At 54.7% G+C, this 23,483-nt stretch overlaps 1 protein-coding gene and 2 long non-coding RNA genes across 3 annotated transcripts in view; 1 reads left to right on the plus strand and 2 right to left on the minus strand.

Annotated features, from left to right (window-relative positions):
* Positions 1-12,899, minus strand: part of CCDC33 (coiled-coil domain containing 33) — a 108,613-nt gene extending 95,714 nt beyond the window's left edge. Inside the window, exons 1-3 of the mRNA XM_043555028.1 lie at positions 10,720-12,899; positions 9,506-9,831; positions 7,279-7,281 (exon numbers count right to left, since the gene is read on the minus strand). Of these exons, the coding sequence (XP_043410963.1) occupies positions 7,279-7,281; positions 9,506-9,831; positions 10,720-11,029 (639 nt within the window). The 5' untranslated portion in view covers positions 11,030-12,899. The remainder of the gene's footprint in view (positions 1-7,278; positions 7,282-9,505; positions 9,832-10,719) is intronic.
* A 344-nt stretch (positions 12,900-13,243) lies between these two features.
* On the minus strand, positions 13,244-15,195 carry LOC122468441. The gene is made up of 2 exons (XR_006293243.1): positions 14,773-15,195; positions 13,244-13,571 (listed from the first exon to the last, which is right to left on the minus strand). It is a non-coding gene; the product is annotated as an uncharacterized LOC122468441 (long non-coding RNA).
* LOC122468442 lies at positions 15,196-22,929 on the plus strand. The gene is made up of 2 exons (XR_006293244.1): positions 15,196-15,407; positions 22,788-22,929. It is a non-coding gene; the product is annotated as an uncharacterized LOC122468442 (long non-coding RNA).
* Positions 22,930-23,483: the final 554 nt, after the last annotated feature.

The raw sequence follows: 23,483 nt of genomic DNA on the forward strand, positions 1-23,483 counted from the left end.
ATTCCCCCAAGTTCCCAAAAGAAACTGTGCTCTCTCAAGCTTCTGGGCCTTTGCCTAAACGTTCCCTCCCCCTGGAGTGTAGCCCTCCAACCTGTCTATCCGGCAAGCTGCCATTCACCCAGCACAAGGATCATAATAGCTAATGTTCTGTGAGTATTTACTATCTTCTTTAAATTCATTGCACATTCAAGTCAACAATCTTGTGTGTGTTGGGGGGCACTGTCATCCCCCATTTTACAAAGGAAGAAAGGAGGCACAGAGGGATTAAGTCCCAGCGCAGGACGATGGCAGAGCAGGGATTTAAGGTAGAAGTCTTTCCCCCTTCCCCCAGAGTAGACCCAGTGGCTTCCCCTCTGACATCCAAGGACCACAGTGGCCTCGCTGTGGTCTCTTATCTCCCCAAGAGCTCTGAGAGGCCAGGCCTGGAACAGAAGCAGGATTTAACACACATTACTTGTGCGGAAGAATCAGGCACCTCCCCGCAGCAGCAGCAGCAGAAGGCCTGCGGATGTGTGTCCCGCCCCTGCCTCCAAGCCTGGATCCCTGGTGCCTTCCAGTCTGTCTCCGTTCTGGAAGTCTTTGGAATCTCCTCTCCTCCAGGAAGGGCTCCCGAATTGTAGTCAGGCTAGCATATGATTTAATCCTCACAATCATGCTGCAAAGTAACCATCACTCCCCCCCCCCCCCCGCCCTTTCCCCCGCCCCCAGCCATTTCACAGAAGAGAAAACAAAGAGTCAGAGAAGTGACCTGATCAGGAACACCCGGTATGGGGCAGAGCAGGGATCCGAGTCCAAGGTCCATGTTTATCCACTGCACCTTCTTGGCTGTAACTTTCTCTCACCCCTCAGGTTGGGAAAGGGCTGGATTCTGTCCTGAGATTATTTATGCAACACTGTTTTCTGTGTCATCCACCAACTCCAGTGGGCTAGGGGGGTTGCCTGGAGCCTCTGAGCCATTGACAGCCCCAGCCCCATTCCTAGTCCCTCTCCCCAATCACCCAGCACAGTGAGCACTCGTTGTTGGGGTCACCTTAAGCCTCAGTGATCTGGCTTGCCGGGAAGAAAACTGTTCCCCCAAACTGCTGCCCCTTGATCCCGCCACACCATGTAGAAAGCTCACCAAAATACGGGTCTCCCTGCGACAGAGTGCCATAAGTCACTCCCACCTCTGTGCTGGTTGCTATACCTGAAACGACAAAAGACTTGGGGGACCCCTGGGTTCCAGCCTGGCTTTGCTACTGACTCCATGGGAAGACTCAGGCAAGCCATCCACCTCCACTAGGGGCTCAGTTTCCTGCTCCAGAAAATGGACATTATGAACGCTACCTTCCCACCTCCCAAGACCCATTTGATGCTTCAGTGGGCTTCGCAGGTTCCAGCTTTGCAAGCCTGGCTCAGAGAGGCCTGGGAAAACAGGTGATGGCAGAGGGTTTGGGGCGCATGGAGCCAGTACCTGCCCTCCATTCCCTTGGCACCCCTGCAACTCCCCATCCCATGAACATGCTCTCCCCACTTCATCCCTTCTCCCCTCTTGCTGTTCCCATGCACACACCTCCACACTCCTGCTTCCACACCTTTGCTCACACTGTCCTCTCCACTTGAAAACCACGATCCTCAATCTCTCCCGGAATCCCACCCCTTCTTTGAGGCAGGGATCAGATGTTCCCCTGACATCTGTGAGGTGGGTTTTAATGAACCAAGCAATTTCCCACCCCCCTCCTCACCTGACCTCACAACCTTGCCATCAGTAGGCACTGCTCTGCCCATTGTACAGATGAGAAACTTGAGGCCCAGTTAAGTCAAGTGTTTTGCTCCAAGCTACACACACACAGCTCTCGTGCAACTGAGAAATAGGGTCTTCTGCCTCCCGCCAGAACTGGTTTTCCTATGGCAGACCGAATCCTCGATGACCACCCACAGTCATGCCCATCACTTCCTCCCCAGGTCCCAGCAGCCCTCGCAGACAGCTTGGAGAGTCACTGTCCTCCAACTCCTCCTACTGCCTCTCCCCACCCAGCCTGACAGCTCCCCAAAGGTTGGGGGATACAGCGACCTTGTTTACTGCTGGGGGAATGGATGGCCAGACAGATGGATGGATGGACCCGATGAACACCCTGGGCTCAGGGAGGTTGGGCCATTGGCCTCCAGGGCAGGCTATCAGATCCAGATGGAGGAGGGATATCCTCACTCATTCTCCATCTCTTGGGGGAGGGGGGGTGGGGCCCTGTTAGCCTCCGCTGCTCCTGAGCCCAGGACCTCTGCAGAACCAGCCCAAGCCCAGGCTGGGATGTCTCAGTTGACTCCCGACAGGCCCAGGTCAGGGCTGGATGCCCATCAGTGTTCCTTCCCTGCCGCCCTCCTCCATCCACTGTTTTATTAAAGATCAGTTCTTACAGATTGGCTTCACATGGGGTTTTAATTTCACCTCATACATCACACATGCCATGTCCCCAAGTCTCTTTCTCCTCTGGTAGAGGCTGCACTGGGGCAGGGGTGGGGGGTGTTCTGTACAGAGAGATAAAGCCAGGAGGGTCCCAAGGAGGTACAGATCTGCGTGTGGGAGGGTGTGTGACCCACGTGTGTCTATCAGTGAGTTGGTGTGAATCTCTCTTTGTGATGGGGAGGGTCCCTGCCTGTCCAGGATGAGATGTGGTGGCTCTGTGCATACCCGCACACCCAGGAGGGTGGCTGTGCTCAGGAGTGTCTGCTGGGGGCACATCCACCTTCCAGTGGTATAAGTGAAGGAGAAGAAAGGAAGACAACCGTAAAACGCCACATGACTGGATCCTCCTGCTCCTCCCCCCTCCTTCTTTCACTGTGAAGGTAACTTCTGGAGATGAGAAGGCCACCATGGTTCCCTCCCCTAGGCTGGCTGGAAGGACATCAGAAGCAGGCACCCCCCTTCCGCTCCATATCCCCTTCACCAGACACATCTCTCCCTCCCTCCCTCTCTCTCTCTCTCTCTCTCTCACACACACACACACACACACACACACACACTCACACTCACTCACACAGACTCCAGAAGGTGTGAGTCAGCAGTAGCCCCTGGCTGGAGTGGGGGAAGGTGGAGATGGGGGGGAAGGGCAGCAGGACCATCTGGCACGCTCAGTGACAACAATCTGCTAATGGAGCTTCTTCCTCGACTAGCACCCAGGCTGGGCCAGCCTTCTCCACTCCAAAACCTGGGGGTCCCAGAGGGTGGGACTCACAAGTTCCCATCACCCCTCCCCTGGGAGGCCGGCTAGGCAAAAGGAAGCAACCCTATTTTCTAGATGCAGAAACTGAGGCCCAGACCTATCAGTTTTGCCCAATACAGACATCTTAACTCATTACTAGAACAGCAAGCATTTATTCAACGCCTCCTGCAGGGCAGAGGCAACCGTAAGCTAGTTCATGTGTCTTTCCAGCAGTCGAGGACACAAGGATTGCTCTCCTCCATTTCACAGATGTGGAAATGGAGGCTGCGGGAAGTTATGTAATCTGCACAAGGCCACATAGCTACTAAATAAATGCTAGATACTGATCTGAACCCAGGTCCATCTGACCCCAGTATACCTGCCTCTCATTGTAAGCTGCCTGAATCCCAAACCTATGGTATACCCCATCCTGCCGAGCTCCAGACACTGATCCTGATAGCACCTCAAAGGCATATAGAGGTGACCTGGAAATCAGGCAGGGCAGGACTGAGGGACAGGCTTGGCAAGGACATAAATATGAGACCCCCCCCCCCAACTTATGCATGTTCAGGTTCTTATCTGCTATGTCCAGGGACCTCTGAGGTCTCTTTCAGAGGTCCCTGAGAGAGAAAATCTTTCAGTGCTACTGAAGAGGAAGAGGGGACATCAGGTGGCCTGCAGGGCAATTTGGTACATTTAGTTGACGGCCTTTCTCTTCCTGAGGGGGCTGGTCATGTCCTTGTCTCTGGGCCAGCACGGGCCAGCCCTGACTCTCCTGCCAACCTCAGCTCTCCATCACCGTGATGGGTCTGCATCCCTCCCTGTGGGTGACAGCGCTCTCCTGGAACGCCTTGACAGTGCCTTTGTTCCTCTGAAATAAAAGAAAATCGAGCTACAAAGGGAAACCTCAGGTAGCTTTTAACGGGGGCTCAGCTGCCTGAGGCAGAGTGTGTTTAAGCTGGAGGCTGTTGTCACAGGAGCAGAAGGGGGAGCTGCCTGCAGTCTCCCTCCCACCCCCCACCCCCACTATCCCCATGATCAAGTTTACTTGAGGAAAAGGCTCTTCCAAATAGCGGCCAAGGAGGAAATCAATGAAAATTGATAGAGAAATGTAAAGCAGCTGTCCGCTGTGCGCGCGCGCGCGTGTGTGTGTGTGTGTGTGCACGCGCGCGCACAGGCAGCAAAAGTGTGCTGCCTGGACCCAGGCTGACCTGCTTAGGGCCAAGAAGGCCAGGGGCTGGGAGTCACTCCAGCCGTGCTGCCAGAGGGGTGCTGGTGGCTGGGGGAGGGGCAGCCGCCAAGTCTCACTCGAGTTAAGAGAGAGATTAATATATTCAATCTGCTCAGGGTAATTGAGGGAACAATCGGAGTGTTTTTCTAAAGCCCATAAAACTGCCTCATTTGCAAGGAGGCGCTGACCTGCTCCAATCATCTGTATTTGCTGGAGCTCAGGAAGGGAGGAGGAGGGGCGACAGTATAGTCCCTATTCTGAAGGACTAGGGGACAGTAGCCTGGGAGGGGGCCAGCAGGCAGGGTCTAACCTGTTCTCACCTTTCCCACCTCCCACCTCTTAGTAGCATCCCAAGCACTGCCTTCTGGAGCCTCTGTTTCCCCACCTGTGAAATGGGCCATGGACATCCTCCTCCAACAGGAGAGTGGGAGGGAGTGGCAGAAGGGGAGGCTTCTCTAGATGAGGCAAGCTGGCAGGGACACCAAAAGTGTGGCACCGCGGTGAAGGCGTGTGAGCATAGAGGTGCCCAGCTCCCCCAGCCGGGCCAGCTCCCCACCCCCACCCTAAGATGAAACAGGCAGTGAAGTTAATGAAATCCACATTGTGTGCCTTTCTCCGCTTGAACCATTCCAGTCTCCAGGGCAATAGAAACAGCGTATGCAATAGCGAGCAATAAAAGGCACAATGAATTTAAAAGAGTGAAAGGGGAGGAGAGGGAAGACGTGGAGTGCACCGGGCCGGAGGCAGTAAGCGGAAGGCCCGGTGCCCCGGGCCAGAGCTCCGGCTGGCCGGAATGCGACCGGAGGGGATGGGGGTGGGGAACAAGGGAAAGGTATGGGGGAGAGGGACCGGGAGGCAGGGAACAAAGGGAGAGAGACGGAGCCAGAAGTTTAGGGACAGAGGGCAGAGGGGATGCCCCGGACCAGCCACCGCCAGCTCCGTTCCTCTCCACTTCTTGTTAATGAAAGCCCCCAGCCTGTCGGTGCCAAAGCCACAATCAGAAGCCACAGGCTTAGAGCCAGGTGCTCAGCATTTGGTGATTGCTTTATTAGCTTTTTCTTCTTTTTTTTTCTCCCTCCGGGGCAAAAAGAAAAAAAAAAGGTGTTTTAAATGGAAAGAATAAGAAAAAAAGACCCTTGAAAGCGTCATTTAAAAGGCTCCTGGGGAACGGAATCGTTTCCATGAAACAAAACTGCGATTGTTTGGAAGAGGTAAATGCCGGGCTGGAGTGGGGGAGGGAGCCCCGACACCCTCCCCTCCCCCAGCTCCCGCTCCAGTGGGAGGATGCTCGCTTAATCGCTCGCTCAGAGAGTGAGGGAGCCCCCACGATGGCTCCCACAGCTACAAGCAAGGAATTTTCAAGTTCATGTTTCCAGAAATTTTATCACTGGGAATTCCCAGCCCAAGGTTTTGCTCTTAAACAGCTCTGCCTGTGGGAATTCGTCCTGAAACCTTCAGGATCTCTCAGAGAGGTCCAGTGAGGTGCCAGAAGGAATGTGGCCCCTGAGAACTTTGTGACTCCAGGCTCCAGGCTGTGTTGTCCTCCCCTTGCTCTCCAACCCCCCAGGGAAGAATGGAGCCAGAGTCACCCCAGCCAGCGCAGCAGCCAGACTGTGGCCTGCACCTTGCTGCTCCCCTCACCCCAGGGATGTTTTCTGCCCAGCACTGGACGGGCCACCCTCATTCTAGTCAGATAAACTCCCTCTTACTCTGGGGGAAGGAGAGCTGGGGGGTGTTGGGGTAGCACAGCCATGTGGCCTTAAACCTGCCAAGAAGATAAGGAGGTAACGTCAGGGGACAGGATGGGTCTGGTGGAGCCCTGCCCAGAAAGGAAGCCACTAAACACCCATGCAGCTGGTGGCAGGAAACCTGGAGCTGGCTCCCTCCCACGCACGGGAAACTTCCCTCTGTAGCCTCTGCCTGTGCACCCCAGTCCCCCATCCGTGGGTCAGGGGCTGACGGAGTGATCTCCATCCTGGAGTCTGACTGTACCTGCTGGAAACATCCATGGGGGATCTGCCCTTCATCACCATCAACCTCCACCCCCCAGCACACACACACAGGAGGAAACCTGAAACTTGGAGAAGGGAAGGTGTTAGTTGTCAGCGTAATGTTACTGCGGGGGATTGATTGTTCCCGTGGAGTCTCTGGGATTCGGGACATGCTGTGACCAGCACTGGTGTGTCATTTTAGGGCTATGTATCCTGTGGGCCATGGCTGTGGAACACAATGGGTCAGAGTTAAAGTCAGTCACTGAAGCTCACTCAGACGCCTGTCTCCTGCTGCCTAGTCATTATCATTGCATTCCTAACCCCCTTGCCCTCTGCCCACGACGCCACACTTGAGTCCCACGAACATGATCAGTTCTGGTCTAAAAACTGACACACAGGGCGCCTGGGTGGCTCAGTTGGTTAAGCACCGACTCTTGATTTCGGCTCAAGTCATGCATGAGTTCGAGTCTGGCATCAGGCTCTGCACTGGCAGTGCGGAGCCTGCTTGGGATATTCTCTCTTTCTCTCTCTCTCTCTCTCTCTCTCTCTCTCTGTCCCTCCCCTGCTTGCACTCTCCGTCTCTCAAAACAATAAATAAACATTAAAAAGAGAAAAACCCTGACACACAAATTGAACAACTTACGAGCTCACAATACAGTTGTAAATGGAATAGATTCATTGGTTCACATGCCTGAGGCATACAGGACTGAACATAGTCTGGAAGGAACAAAACCCATGCAGAACAGGCCTCCTGGAGGAGGTGACCTTGAGTCTACCCCTTTGCGTCCGAAGCCCAGAAATCCATTCCTGGCCCTGAACTGCATGCAATGAATGCAGTCTCCTTTCTCCAACCTTCTGGATCATGGTCTCTTCTCACCATCTCACCCTACCCCCACTTTCAGATGTCTTTCTCCTCCTCCTCAGTTGACAGCCAAGGAGAGCTGGGTGAAGTCCTTCCCTCTAGGGCTCCATTTTCTCCATCTGCACAGAGGGAGGGAGGATGGTTTCGAGGGTCCCTGTGGCTCTAGGCCACATGCACTTCCCCAGGGAGCTGGCCACAGGCATGCAGCCCCAGCCCCAGTGTGGAGCCTCTAAGTCCCGGTTCCAGAAAGGTGCTCGCTGCATTATCTGTTCCCTACCAGTTTCCTGACCCTGTCGTCAGGGTTGTGATTGCTGACCCCCCAGGAGGGAAGCTATTTTCCTCTCCCTTGAAAGCCATTTTCTTGTCTTGGTAGAAGCAGACATCTGACACTTTAAGAGGGAGAATGGCAGGGAGATGATGGCATTAAATAACAGAAATTAGAGCTGCCGAGGATGGCTCAGCCACCCCCAGGCCCCCCTTCCCTGCAGCAGCCGCCCCATCACATGCATTCAGGGCTGCAGCCTGCGAGCTGTCTGCAAGGCCCGGCCTCTCAGCGGTCACAGAGAGCAGGGGACTGCTTCTCCCTGAGTTCTGAGGCTCTTGTGTGTGTATGCAGTCCTGTGACAAACTAGGACAGAGGGGCCAGGGCCCTAAAGTCAGGGAGTTGCTTGCAGCCTGAGAGAGTGGAATGTCACCGAGAAACCGGGGGAGCTCCAACTCCCTCACAAGCACCCAGGGCATCCTCAGCCTCCCCGGCACACAGCCCTGGGCATACAATAGGCGGTCAAAAGTATTTGTTAATAGACTGGTGAATGAATGGCTGAACAGGGGCCAAAGTGGTCCACATAACGGGCTGAGACCTGGCAAGAGAAACTGGCCCCTGGGTTCCTTTCAATCTTCCTGGCACATGCCAGCAGGTCACATTGTATCTTTCTCCTGCACCAACGGTCTCCCCCTTTGCCTCCCGAATTGAATAGCTACCTAGCTCTTCTGCCATCGTACCCTGATTCCCTCCACTTTCTCTGGCCCATCAGCCCTCCCCGAGCCTGATCAGCCCACCACCTGGGCTCTGCTAAAGCCCCAGGCCGATGCACTGCCCGGGAGAGGGGCTGGAGGAAAAGCCAGCCACCTTCAGCTCCAGGCTTAGCTCAGTCTCCTGTTGCCACTGAAACCCTGTCCTTCTCCTCAGGCAGCTTATTCTAGTCTCTCTGCCTGGAATACCTTCCCCAAAGCCCAGAATTGACATCCTGAAATCTCACCCACCTAGCGCAGGGTCTGACAGGGTCAGCGCCTAACCAACGTTTGATGGCTGAATGGATGGGTAAATGAGTGATGAACAAATAAACGAGAGACTCATCTCCAATAACATCTCTTCTGAGGAGCCTTTGTGAGGCTCCAAAATCTGACCTGCACACTCCCTCACCAGAGTGCCCCTTCCAGCACATGACTTCCAGGACTGTATGATGCCCACACTGTGCCCACCGTCTTTAAGCTGGGTGGCACCATGAGCTCTGGGACTGACCTAGCTTTGGATTCCGTGCACGACTGTGCACTAAGTTCCCCCGGAAATGTTGTTGGTATTAAATGGACTCAAGCATCCTCGGGGATGATCCTCAGTTTCTCCACCCATGATATGGGCTGCCAGCTTCCACCTACACTGGCTTTGAGGCCCACCAGACACTCTGCCCGGCTGCCAAACATGACCATACTGGGAAACCCTCCTTCAGCTTGTACAAGGACCAGCAGACTCTCTAACTTGGGTCTGAGGCTGCCAGAATCCTGGTTCAGGGCTGAGTCCCTCCTGGCCGTGGTGGGAGCTGGAGGGGCTTGAAGGGGGACACACACAGACTTCTGTCTCCTGGTCACTTCGGGCATCTCTCAAAACCTGGTGACAACGCGTGAGATTGAGTTTGCGGAATGAAGGGTCTCGGGGACACTTACCCACTGGGCAAAAGACATCCCACCCTGTGGTGTCCCTGCTCTGTGTGGGCTTTGCTCTATTTTTCTGTCATCCCCTTCAGACTGGGGGTGACCTGCCTCCATTCTCAGACTGCACGTTCCCCAGAACTGAATGAGGCCACCCTGGGAAGTTCTGTTGCTCAGTTCAGGATTTGGGGACATCCACGCTTATCAGAGGCTCTGGGTCTTCTCACTGGGGAAGCAGTGATGCCAGAAGCTGAGCGGGGTCCCAGGGAACACCCACCTGCAGCCTGGGCAGCTGGGGCTCTGGGCGTGATGACACGGGTCCTGGCTGGTCGGCCCCCGGAGGGCAGTTTGGGGCTGGAGGCTGAGGGGCCCGGTGCTCGCGGAAGGCCACGCTGTAGGTCAGGCCCCCGCAGTGGCGGGCCGTGGGGTCCGCGCTGGCGCGCAGCAGGGCCAGGCTGCCGCAGTAGCGGTACAGGTCCTCGTGCTCCCGCGCCCACAGGTTCATGCGGGGCTGGTCCGGGCGCGGGAAGACCGGGAAGATGGCCTCGCCCACTCGCTGGGCGGGGTGTCCCGAGGCCCCGCCCAGTCGCAGCGCCTCGACGCGCAGCTGCGCGTCGTGCTGCCAGTCATTCTTGCAGAACCCTGGCGGGCGGGGTAAAGTGGGGGGTGTGGGGTGGGGGACACATGGGCTCAGGGACGGTATCTGGGGTCTCCCTGCCTCCCCCGGGGGGTGGAGATGACTGGCAGGGCCCTCAGGAAACCTGGGGGGACTGCCCTTTGGCTGGAAGCTAAGAGGCTTGGCTAAGATTTCCCTGCGGTTGACACCTCTAGGGCCCCTCACTTTACCGATGTGGGGATGGGACGGCTCTTACTCGGGTACATGGTCCTGTATAAGGCCACGTGGAGGGAACAGTGCAACCTGTCCTTGATCTTTGGCCACCTGAAGGCCTCGGACTTGGTTTCCCCATTCCCTTACATCTCTCCTCCTCTAGGTAGCCTGCCTAGATGGCCTCAGAGTCTAGGTGTGGATCTTCTCCTTCCAGATCACTTAACTATTCTCTGCTTGAGATTCCTGCCTCTCTACCTAGTCTGGAAGCTTCCTGAAGGCCAGACTGGGTCTCCACCTCCCTGTCCACCCCCATGCCCACAGTCCAGTGGTGCTCAGCCTGGGGACTCAGGGCACTGGGATTTAACGTTACTCAGTATGACATCCGGCAGGATTGTGCCCAAACCTGCTGTGCACTCAGCTCTTGTAAATTTACAAAGCCACTCCTCATGTGTCCTTTCATTTCTTCCTCACCCAAAACCCTGTGTTCAACATCCGTGTCCCCATGTCACACGGAAGGAGTCAAGGGCTCACTGAGGGCCAGCATTTGCCCAAGATCACACAGGCTGAGCTTTGGGATCCAGTCTAGAGTTCTGACCCTGCCCCTCCCAGTTTTCCTGAGGCTCCCTGGGGTCCCTGATAGGGGCTGAGGCAGGAGTTACAGGGTCCTTCTCTCCCCCCCAGCCACTACCCTTACTTCATACCTTTGGGCAAAGTAAAGACAAACTTGTTCCCGGTAAGGGCGAGGTTCTGGCCAGGATCCTGCTGCTCAATGACATCGGTGACAGCAGAGCAGGTAGGGAGGGGGTCCCCATCATTTACCTGCAACAGTACCCCAGCCCCAGAGCCGGCCTGCAGGGGGTTCTCAGCTGTAAGCCGCAGGGCATATCTGCCCTCCTCATTAAACCCCACACTCAAGACTTCGAACTCCAGATCCAGCTCCTTCTCCTCGGCCTTCAGCCTCTGGTATTGCAGGGATGCAGGAACCCAGGGTTCAGGCCCCCTGAAGGCCATGGTCTTGCCAGGGACTAACCCCCAAGCTGAGCACTGCCCCCTCACTCCCACAGCCCCAGCCTGGGCCCCGTATGAAAGCCTGTACGCCGGGCTCGCTGGGCTATACCTCACCCCTCTCTGTTTGTTTGAGGAGAAACCAGGTAACAAGCCAGGAAGCTGGGCCTGTCCTGGGGAACAAAGGCTGCCATTGATCCCACCCTTTTAGCATTTGGTCATTCAACAAATATTTGTTGAGCATCTAATGTGTGCCAGGCATTATTTTAGACGTTTGGAATACAGCAGTGAACCAAATGAAGGTTCCTACCCTCCTGAAGCTTCTCTTCTAGTGGGGGAGGGAGGCTGGGACCCCACTGGGAGGCTGGTATAAAAATAGACACTAAATATGGAAAATCAGTAAATTATAACATAAGCTAGAAGGTAAGTTCTATGGAAAAATTAGCGCAGGGTCAGGGATGAGGAGTCCTGGCGTGGGTAGGGGGTAATCAGGACTTCCCATTGTCCAGAGAACCTGTCTCCACATGCCTATTCATTCCCAGGAGTTGTTGAGTTGGGTGGGTGAGAGGGTCTCAAAGGAAAAGGGACAGCATTTGTTCTCTGGGAGCATGGCCTTAGCACCTGCTTCCGGAAGCAATTTACCTTCACAATCAAAACTCACGATATGGGGCACAGCTTCACTTTACAGACACCCCAAAGCTTCTCACACCAAAGAGTTGTCAAGCTGGAACCCATCCTTCCCGATGCCGATACCCGAGAAGAAAAGGGAAATTCTGAACACTCCTCGGTAAGAACCGTCTCTCTACCGTCCCCACCACCACCATGACCATCTCTGCTGTCATCACCATCCCCACCATCCCTCCATCTTCGCCTCCAGTATCATCATCATCATCATCATCATCATCATCCATGCTACTCTTCATTGAGCAGCAGGCACTCTACGTGGCTCCATGACGTAGATATAATCATTCCCATTTTACAAATGAAGAGTCTGAGGCTGAGAGAATCTCAGATTACACAGCTAGTAAGAAGCTGAGCTGAGATCTGTGTCTATACCTACACTCTCCCCTACTAACATGTCCGGGGACTGGCTCAAAGATTGAAATTCATACTATCAGGGGCTGCTGTATCCCAACACCGGAGAAGTACAGTTCTACAGTTCTGAGTCCAAAAAGCACATTTACGGGTAGCATAGATTTCATTTAAGAGTTCATTTGAATTCACCTTGATTGGAACGCATTATTTTCATAAAGTAGGAGATAACCAGTCTAAAGATGGTATTGGCCAGCCCCACTAAAGATCCCAATGTATGTGGTATGCTTCCTCTGCAATGATTAAAAATCAGTTTCTTCAGGTCCCCCAAGGAGAAACTGAGTCAAAGAGGGTCTAGAAGACCAGAGTTCCAGTCACCTGATTTGCACATGAACTTGAGCAGTTCCCTTTCCCTCTCTGGGTGTCGGTGGCCCCGTCCGTACCATAAGTGTGAGTTGGGTGGTAAGTCTTCCCACAGCTGTGGTGGCCTGAGACTCTGTAAGTTGTATCGGGAAAGGCCATTTAGGGAAGAGGGTGGGTGGCCTCGGCCACCCGGGAACCTTTGCCTGCATAGCTGGGCCTGACCCACCAGCCTGGGTCCAGAGGCCATGACTTGCCCCTGCTCAGTCTAAGGTCTTGGAGATTCAGTGATTCAATTGAAGCAGCTCTCTTCCCTTACATGTTTGAAGTGACCCCAAGAGACATTACAAGATGGGAGTCACTCCCTTCTGCCCTGGGGGCAACCTCTGTGCACGCCCATGCAAGCAGGCCCCATGCATACTCCTAGTCCAGTTGGCCATATTGGTCTCAGCATGGTTTGAGGGCCCTTGACCTCTCCCCTTTCTGGCCTCCCCTCCCCAACTCAGTCCCTGGGGAAGGCTGTGTGTGTGTGTGTGTGTGTGTGTGTGTGTGCATGTGTATAGTTACCTTTTAAAATTGTGGTCAAATATACATAAAGTTTACCATCTTAACCATTTCTAAGTGTGTTTAGTAGTGTTAAGTACATTCACATTATCGTGCAGCCAAACTCCAGAATTCTTCTCATCTTATAAAACTGAAACTCTACACCCATGAAACAACTCCCCATTCCTCCCTCCCTCCAGCTCCTGGCAACCACCATTCTACTTTCTGTGTCTATGAATGTGGCTACTCCAGGCACCTCACAGAAGGGGAATCACACAGTGTTTGTCCTTTTGTGCCTGGTTTATTTCACTCAGCAGAAGGTCTTGGGAAGGCTCACTTTTGCCCCAGGCCAGGCCTGCCCTGACTCCCCTGCCTGCCTTTGCTGGTGCTGTTTCCTCCGCCCCAATAGCCCAGCCACACCTGGTGTCACCCTGGGTGTCCTGCGGACCAGCTAAAAGCCTCTTCCTCTGGAGCCGGGTCAGTGATTCCCTCCTCTGCCCCACTCTGCACCTTCCTCTTCTGGCTCAAGTGGTGACTTTGCCATACTCGACTGAGTATTTCTTCAGGGATCATGTCTGTGTGTCCAGGCCAGGGCTGAGCAAGGGATAGGTACCTGGGGGACCATTAAAGCATGAATGAATGAATGAATGAACGAATGCATGAACAAATGAGTGAAAGGATAAATGAATCGATGGACAAGCCCGACCCAGCTTTTGCTTGTACAGAAAATCATACGAAGTGGTTCTTTTGGCTTCTTCATCTGGATCCCATTTGTGAGAAGTGAAGACCATTTTGGGCTTTCGACTCACACTTGGACTCAGAGATGCATTCTGGTGCCTCACTGCAGGCTGGTGCCCAGGAGGGAGGGCAGGGGGGTAAGTGGAAGGGCAGGACACAGTGGGTCCTAATGGTCAGGCTTCTCTGGACCTGGCCTCAGTTCCACAAAGTCTGGAAACCTCTGAATTTTAGCAGGTCAGGGCTGGATAGCACTCCCATTTTATGGATAGAAAAATTGAGCCCAGGGTAGCAGACTATGACCAGATCCCTGCTCCCTTCCCAGGATTCTCTCCACTCCCCAGCTGCCTCCCTGATTCAGCCTTCTGTGGTTTTCAAAAGATTTAAACAGCAGGCAGAGGCCTGGCTCCCACAGGAGTCAGGAAGGGGCAGGATGTGGGTGAGGAGGAGAGAGGCAGCAGTGCTGACTTCCAAACTGCCCTCCTCGGCCCAGCATGAGAGGCCTTAATGGAACCCTCCAGTCTTCTTTCTTCCCCGGAAGAATGGCCACTCAGAGGCCATTGGCTTTGTCTGGAAGAGCTGGGCCTGTAATTAGCCCACCTCAGAGGGCCCCTTCCTGCTTCCCACAATGGCTCCTTTCATCCTCCCTTGTTGACACCCCCCATGGCTCCTGTGGGCCCTCAGACCCCCACCTCTATCCCCAAGGAGCCACCTCCAACCCCCTGCCCCCCCCCCCCGACTCCTGGTCTCTGCTCAGAGCCGAATCCTCCCAGTGGGAACATCTGTGAGTTCCCGGATCTTCCCAATAGTGTTGGCACAGTTATCCCCTTCTACAGATGGGGAAACAGAGGCTCAGAGAGGCCAGGTAAGGGAGTGGAGGGGTGGAGCTGCACCTCAGGCCTCCTGATTCCCAGGCCAGTATGGTCACATGGTCATCACTGCTCCACCCCGGGACTTCAGCACCCAGCCTCCCTCCCGCGGCCTCTCCCCCAAACCCTCTGAGTGGAACAGTCTCCACACCCCACTCCTTTCAAGCCCACAGCGCCAGAAGCCGCGGCGTGACAGAATCATAGACTCACGCTGGTAAAGTGAAGCATGGCAGCCAGCCTCCCTCCCTGGCACAGATAGGAAAACAGGCCCAGAGCGGGATAGAGCTTCTCTTGTGGCCACTCAGTAGCTGGTAGAGGCAAAATTAGAAGTCTGGTCTCTTCCCTCCACCGATTGTGGGGGGTCAGGGCTGGGGCCTGGCTACCGTGACACTCTCCCCTCTGAGTGGTGCGTCTGATCCAGTCCCCACACCTCCATCAGGCTGTGTGTGTCCTTCCCCTCCTGGCCTCCCACTCCAGCTCTGGTGCGGAGCGCTGGCAGGAGAATCTTGGGTCATCCCTACAGCCCTCTAGCTCTGGCCTTCTGCTGAGCGGGAGCTGGGGCTGTGCCCGTGACCCCTGGGCTCACGTGACAGCTCCTCTCTGCCAGCCTTGGCTCAGAAAGGATAAACCTCCTGAGGTAGCAGGAAGGAGAGGGTTCTAGTCTCTCTTGCTGCCTCAGGGACAGCACCGACGACCTTTGCCCTTCCATGCGCCTAGTCGCTCGGCTGTTCTGCTGGCTCTGAGGACTCAAACTCCTGAGCCGGCCTCCTTGGGGGTCCTACCGACTCTGGGGGTTCGGAGACCAGCGCGAGTCCTCCCCCCGGCCCTGGAGGCAGATAGGGCAGGTAAGCGGGGAGGGAGAGACAGGAGCTGGCAGGGGCAGTGCCAGGCTAGCTCACGACAAGGCCAAGGGAGGGTGCCGCCTAAAACCTTCAGGAGGAGAGACAAACTTCACAATCAGATGTAGAGACAGGGAGGCAGAGAGGGAAAGGAAACAAAGAGCAGGAAAGGGGAATAGAAAAGGGAAAGAGAGAGGAGAGAGAGACACAGAGACTGACAGAGAGTGAGGCAGAGACAGAGAGTGAGAAGGAGAGAGAAAGATGGGGGACAGAGAGACTGAGTCAGACACCGTGAAGGTGGGAGAGAGAGAGAGAGAGAGAGAGAGAGAGAGAGAGAGAGAGAGAGACAATAACAGGGGTGGAAAGAGAGACTGATGGGCAGGGACAGACAGGCAACAGAAGGACGAGGAGACAGACAGAAGGAGAGAAAAAGAGAAAGGAGATACTGACAGACAGACCCACCGGTAGGCACCAGTGGGTAGAGGTTCTTCTGTGTTCTCACCGGACATAATGCTGAGAGCTGTGTCTCGAGCCAGCCACTTAACCGACTCTGAGGGCCTTTGCCCAACCTCAGGGACTGGGTTCCAGATGGGGTCCCCCAGTCACAGCAGGGAGCAGAGTCCAAGCTCTGGAAAGGGAGGTTTCTGGGCAAAGAGCTGTGAGCTCTGTATTTGCGTGGGGGTGTCGGGGGAGAGAGGATTTCTGGCAAAACTTCTCCTCACTCAGCCACTGCCCCTGACATCATGTGGCCTCTCTGGGCCTCAGTTTCCTCTGGATGTGATGGTGAATCTGGGTAAAGCAGGAGTCTCTGAGATCTCCTCCAGCCCTAAGATCTGGCCTTAGCTCAGGCTCTTTCTTTGCAGCTAATTTACTGCTCTATCCTAGTCAACTCATGACCTCCACCTCATAGTCCAAGATGGCGGCTTGAGATCTAGCCATCACAACTGCATTTCCACCAGCTGGAAGGAGGAGGAAGTAAAGAAAACATCTCTCTTTTCAAGAACACCTCCTTTGGGAAGTTGTGGCCAACACTTCTTTTTCTATCTCATTGGCCCATATTTAGTTTCAGGTCTGCATCTAAACTTCAGGACAGGCTGGGGAATGTGCCATACTAGGCTGGGGACAGAATCCATTTCACAGAGCTCAATGATGCCTTCACAGCTTCTCTCTCACAGCAGGCTTCAATACAGCCTTACAATGTTTTCCTTTTGCTTACTAGATAGATAGATGATAGATAGATAGATTGATTTCAAGCAAGTGAAAATCCCCCTTCATTTCCCCAAACTCTTCCCTCACCCAAGTGTGACCACTGTGAACAGCTTACTGCATGTCTGCTAGATTCATTTTTTAAGGTATTTACAGACACACACACACACACACACACACACACACACACGTGCACACACCCGGCTTAAAGGAGCATAGAATGGGATCGTGATTTAGGTATTGCTCAGCAACTTGCATTCATGATTATTATACCCGTCCCTATGTCTTGGAGGTCCCACCATGCCAGTCCAGGAAGAAGCACCTCACTCTTTGTGACCGACGATAGTACCTTACTGTACCGACTTAGCAAAGCTCGTCGATGGATGTTGAGCTCGTTGCCAAGTTGTGCAGTATGACCCGCCTTGGGCATCTTCCCTGCATATGTGCACCAATGTTCTTTGAGGATAGATTCCCGAAAATGGGCCAGAAGTTAATTCTCTCTGTGTTGTAGTTTACCCCTTTCTATGTAAAATCTCTTCTCACTGCTGTGCCCCCTCTGTCCGGGGTCGTCACCGTCATGGAAGCCAATCTCACGTCCTAAAGCCTGTGTTCCTTAGGCTGCCCCACACTTTTATTGACTGGACCCCCTTCTCCTTCAGGGAGGTGGAAGGTGTCTCCCCAGGGATCCTTCTCCTGGGAATTTAGGGCTCTGCTTCCGGTCCCCATCTTTATCCCTTGCCTCCCCTCCCTGCCTGCCACAGCACCGCATGTTAGCATCTTCTGAGCCTCCTTCCTCTTTTCCGGTGCTGTTTGCAAAGTCCCCCTTCCCATGGTCAGGGCCCTCAGCCCAGCTGGCCAGCAGCGGGAGGCCGATCTGGTTATTAAAAGCTTAGCTGGTGGTTCCCCTCTGGCGTGGAGCAATTCATCAGGCAGTGGCCCCCCGGGAGTGATGGATGGTGACAAATGAGAGTAGGTAGGGGGTTCCTGAGCCCTTCCAGGGCCACAGCTGGGGAAACTCAGCCATCAAAGCCCTGTGCAGGCTTCTCCACCAGAGGTGACTCTGAGGGCCAGGGAGATCAAGTTTCGGGCAAATGGTTTGGAGGTGGGGGTGGAGAGGCTCCTCCTGAGACAAGCCGTCCTGTGTGCTGTGTGGGGCCCAGCCTGGCTGTGGGCCTGAACTGGAGAGATGGGGGCGGGGTGGGCTTCTCTGATCCTGGAATCACAGGCGGGAGGCCTGGGGGGGGGGGGGCAGGAGGCCTGAGGGGTGGGAGGAGGGGCAGGGCCAGAGCCGCAGAAGGAGGGATCTGCCTTTCTGGGAGGAGGAGATCAAACACCTTCTAAAGCAGGTGCTGGGGACCCTGCTTAGGGCCATCTGCTGAGACTGCACAACCAGCCAGCCTTCCGGGATCCCAGCCAGAGCTGGTGCTGGCTCTCAGAGGAGGAGACCTCAGTTGTTGGGGAGCACCCTGGGGCTGGAGCCAAGCCTTGCGGGCCGGGTAAGACCAGAAGAGGTGGGGGAACAGGGAGAAGGTACTTCAGTCGGGGGTGGGGGGGGTCAGAGCCCCAACAAAGGCTTGGAGGCAGGAAGGTGGCCGGAATGGTAGGGTAGAACAGTTCTGAGGGATGAAGTTGGAGACCTGGAGATGGCTGTACTGGGGAGCTGGCTCTAAAGACAGGGAGACATCAGTAGAGTCGTGTCTGAGTGCAGTTTGCTGTGAGAGATTGATGGAGAACCCTGTCCTGTGGCCAGCAGGGAACAAGGAGAGAGAGCTCAGAGAGAGAGAGAGGGAGAGAACTCAGGGGACCTGCCCAGAGTCAGTTCCTCAGTGAAGAAGGCAGGCAGCACGAAGTCTATGTGTCAAGGCCCGAGCACGGTGGCACCACTCCAGGGAGCACGTGCTTGGAAGGGAGAATCGGGGCTCTTAGAGCCGAGGGATCTTCACAGCCCTGTGGCCAGTCCTCCTTTGAAGGCAGAAAACCATCTGTAGCATCTTGATGTGACCAGCCTCTTCTTGTTTGCCTCCCCTGATAGGGGACTCACTACTCTGTGATGGTAAGAAAGCTACCTTTGTCCTGAGCTGAAAGCTGCCCCTCTAGCTTCCCTTCTCTGAGTCATTTCTAGCCTAGCGCTCCGGGAGGGGAAGAACACGTCTCTCCCTGCAACAGCCGGCTACCTTCCTCCTACTTCTCACCCGGGTTTACACTCATACCAGAGCAGGCTGGCCGAAGTCCCTCATGTATGATGATGTTGTTGGCGAGGGGGAGGGGAGGATTCCAGAAAGGGCATGTCAGGTGATGCTTCTGATGCTCCCACGTAGCAAGGGAGGTAGGAGGTTGAGAGGTAGGATGTAGAGAGCCATCCACACTCTCCCCCCAAGAGCTTAGTAGCTGATAACATGCCCTCCAGCCACTGAAAGGGGTCAGGCTCCGTCTGGGGCCAGGTTATGAACCTGTGTGTGTCAAGGGCAATTCGATACACAGGCACTGTGAGAACAGACCCAGAGCTCACGGGCCTGCATAATGTTGAACCTGCACCGGCTGCCTATCCACGGGGGACCCCGGGGGCGGGGCCCAGCTGCACAGGCAGGCACATTCCCACTCCCTACTCCCCGGCCAAACACCCCTTGGGCATTCTCTGCTGTGCTGCTGGGGACTGGGGGTGTTGCTGAGGCTCTGACTTGTCACTGAGGTTTGGGTGTTGTGGAACTTTTGTGGGGTGCAGCTGAACTTGGAGAGCCCAGAGCAAGGATGGGAGGGTCGTGGGCACTGGGGTCTCTGGACCTTCTGCAACTGCTCACCATGGTTCTGACCAACCTGTGCTTGATTTGCCAGTGTCTCAGGGTCCTTGGATTGTGGCCAAGGTTCTGGGATCCGGTGTGATACTGAAGTTCTGGGCGTTCATGGGGGTGATTCTGTGGTTACTAGAATTCTGAGGATGTTACTGAGATTCTGGAGGTGCTCTGGAGGACCTGGGAATCCTTGGGGGTATTTCTGTGATTTGGGGGATGCTGCTGGCCCTCCTTATTCCCTCTGGCCCACTGTCAACTCCCTCTAAGCCTAGCACTTTGCCCTTTGAGGATTTTGATAGCCACAGGCTGCTGAAGGCACACATGTGGGCCTCTGTTCCTGGATGCACACATTCCTGAGATTTAATCAACTTGAACAAAAACATGGGGAGGAAGGAAGCCCTGTCGTCCCAAGGTCCCAAGGCCTTCGTGGGCCAGCTCCAGCCCTCGGGGCAGTGCAGGGCAGCCCTGTGCCAGGCCCAGGGAGCAGATGGCCCTTATCTTCCCAGAGCGCAGAAGCTTTTCGTGACCCTCCTACAGTGAACAGGGCTTAGCCACCCCCCAATCTGTGCCCAGCTGGGAGCTCTGGCCTGGGCTGCCCCTTAGGTATTTGCATCAGCCTTATCTGATTGTGCCCACATGGGCTTATGCAGGTCACAGCTAGGTGGCCCTGACTCCTGCCCTGTCTTCTTGCCTTCCAGACTCCCCTTCTCAGCTCTACTAAGACACTTCATTCTTACTCTCATTGCTGACCCTGTCTGACCTCGGGACCCTGCTCCAAGCCCCCTCCCACGGGAAGCCTCCAAGACTGCCCAAGACATAGCCTTACTCCCCCTCCCTACCTCTCTTCTCTGAGCTTCTGCAGTCTGTCTCTGAAGTGCCTCCACTCTCCAGCCCCTTCTCTCCTGATGGCAAGTGCCCGTCTCTGACTCTTCTGGGTATGAGTCACCCTATAAAGCCAACTCTAGGGGCACCTGAGTGGCTCAGTTGGTTAAGCATCTGACTTCGGCTCACGTCGTGATCTCACAGTTCATGAATTCAAGCCCCACATCGGGCTCTGCACTGACATCTCAGGGCCTACTCTGTCCCTCTCTCTTTCTCTCTCTGCCCCTCTCCCACTTGTGCTCTCTCTCTCAAAAATAAATAAATAAATAAACATTTTTTTTTTTTTTTTAAAAAGCCAATTCCGGTGGGTAGGCTGTGGACTCTGCCACCAGGACTTCGGAGAAATTCTTCAGGAGCACATCATTACCATCCTTCCCTTCTCATTACATTTCCTGGCAAGCTTGCAGTCTGGTCAGGTGACATCTTTCCTAACATCTTGGAGCCAACCCTCCCATTTTACAGATGCAAGTGACAAGCTCTTCCGGCTCCAAGCCGAGGAGGTACTTTGGGCTCAAGGAGTGGGGTCCCTCTCCCAGCCTGAGCCATGTGGCCACCCAGTAACCATGGATCTTCGACCCGGTCTGCCTCCCTCTCTACCCCCACCAGAGTGCATGGAGAGGCTGGGGACCAGGAGGGTGGCTAGAAGACAACAGGGGACACTTGGGTAGTCACAGCCTCTGTGGCTTTGACCTTCTTGTTACAGCCAGTGCCTCGTGTGCTAGCTGCACATTCTTGGGCCATGAAGTCATTGAGAGCAGTGAATAGTGGCCTTGGGGAGAGGAGAGCCCACAGTCAAAGAATCTCCAGGCTGGTAGCCCCACCCCTCCTGGGGCAGAGGCAGGGTTGAGACCCAGAGAGGCCAAGAGAACACTCAGGATCACACAGCCAGCCCCAGGGCTCAGGTAGGCTGCTTCCCCAACCAGGGCATTTCTCTTTGCTATATAGAAACTGTGTTCTTTCCTCCTGGGCCTGCTCCTGCCTGTTTCCAGCACGGCCCTGATCAAGGTACTGGGCACCAGGCTGCCTTCTGTCAGCTGTGCCCACACCCAAGGAGAGGGACAAAGCTCGCAACTTCTTCACCTCTGGTTAGGTCTTCCCTGAAGACGGCCTCTGCATCTCCCTGGTGAGGAGGGAGGTGATACCATGGGCACTGGAGTAGCCCTGGTGGGGAGAGGCCACTGGAAGGCATTAACTGGAAGTCCCTTTTGGGGAGGGGGCAGGGTTTGGTTAGGGGAGAGGTACTGTGGGGGAGGGACCAGGCCTGGGCTCTGCAGGGCCCCTCCCTGCCAGCGTGGCTGCAGCCCCCGAGGTTGAGAGACACTCCTTCAGGCAGCCTGGATGTCTTTCCATCCAGGTGCCCAGCTGGGTACCCCTCTCTTCCTCCAGGTCTCTGCTCCAATGTCACCTCCTCACCAGGGCTTTCCTGACCATCCAGCCTAACGCAGCCAACTCCTGTCTGTGTCTCTTCTCTTGTCCCAGTTTATTTTCCCTCTCAGCACTCATGACACGGCCGTCTCTCCACTGCCCCGGTACACGTTGGCTTCCCTGTCTCGCTCATTGCTACATCCTCAGTCTGTAGAACCTTCCCCGGTACATAATCGGCATGCAATCCACCTTTGTTGGCTAAATGAATGGATGAACAAAGCAGACTGGGGAGGCTCCCTCCAGGGAAGGAAACAGTCTCTGACAGGCAAGATGGTCCAGTTATGAACATAGAGGGAATGAGCTCCCCATCACAGACTGGACTCCAATTGTTGGAGGTATCATGATGGGGATTTAAGATCAGATGGGACTTAGTTGATCTCTAAGCTGGGGGTCCAAAACTCCTCAGCAGTGAAGGGAGTGCGGGGCTCTGGTGTTGGAGTAGAGAGTTCTGCAAAGCCTGGCTGGAGAAATAGTGGCCCGCACCGGACAGGCCCCTGGGGGAGTGACGGTCACTAGAGCAAGCCATGGCTTTGCAAACCCAGTTTATAAAGGCATTGTCACCGGAGAGCCCCATACTGTGCATCAGCAGAATGAGGGAGCAGGAAGCAACTGAGGCAGAGCTCTGCCCCCAGGACGTCACAGTCAGGCCTGGGAGGCTGGATTCACCCCAGGTTCCTGGGATCAGACAGGAAGTGTGGGCTCCCTCATCCTATCACACAAAGTGCCGACTCTGTTCTGCGTCAGCTGACACTGACAACTCTGTGGGGTGGGGCGGGAGTTCTGAGCCGTCTTCCTGGAAGAGGGGCCATTGGGGAAGGAGGGGGAGCAACCGAAGCTGACAGAGAACTCGGGCCCTAATCCTGAAAAGCCTTGTGGGCCTGGCTATTAAATTTACATGGGGGAGCTTTTAGGATTTCAAGCTCTGTGTCCTCTGAGCCTCCCCCAGGGCTGTTCACTCTATCAGGAACACACTTCCTTCTACCCCCACTCCCACCCTCAAGACCCCCACCCTTCGCTCACTGATTTTTCCTTGCCCTCAGATCTCCACAGAAAGGTTTTTTTTTTTTTTTTTTTTTTTTTTCAGGAATCCTCCACTTTTCCGGACCAAATTCAGTTTCCTCTGGTACGCATCAGAGCATTCTGTACCTTCCCTTTGTAGACAGGAAGACTCAGACTCCATACCCACTTGTCCCCCCTACACTGTAAACTCTCACATCCCAGGGCCCAGAATAGTGCCTCCACTTAGTCATTGTTCAGTGAATTTTTGTTAAAAGAATAAATGAGGGGTGCCTGAGTGGCTCGGTTGGTTAAGCCACCGACTTTGGCTCAGGCCACGATCTCTCGGCTTGTGAGTTCGAGCACCGCGTTGGGCTCTGTGCTGAAAGCTCAGAGCCTGGAGCTGCTTCGGATTCTGCGTCTCCCTCTCTCTCTGCCCCTCCCCTGCTCATGTTCTGTCTCTCTCTGTCTCTCAATAACAAAATGAAAATGTTAAAAAAAAAAAAAAGAGTAAATGGATGGGGGCACCCGGGTGGTTCAGTTGGTTAAGCGTCCAACTCTTGATTTTGGTTCAGGCCATAATCACAAAGTTCGTGAGTTTGAGCCCTGCATCGGGCTCTGTGATGACAGTGCAGAGCCTGCTTGGGATTCAGTCTGTCTCTGCCCGCCCCCCCCCCCCATCTGCCCCTTCCCGCTCCCCGTCTCAAAATAAATAAACTTACAAAAAATAAAAAGAATAAATGGATGAATGCCTTAAAAAAAAAAATCCTGTTGAATGAATACC

This window comes from Prionailurus bengalensis, chromosome B3 (genome assembly GCF_016509475.1).
Source record: "Prionailurus bengalensis isolate Pbe53 chromosome B3, Fcat_Pben_1.1_paternal_pri, whole genome shotgun sequence".
NCBI classification, from domain to species: Eukaryota; Metazoa; Chordata; class Mammalia; order Carnivora; family Felidae; genus Prionailurus; species Prionailurus bengalensis.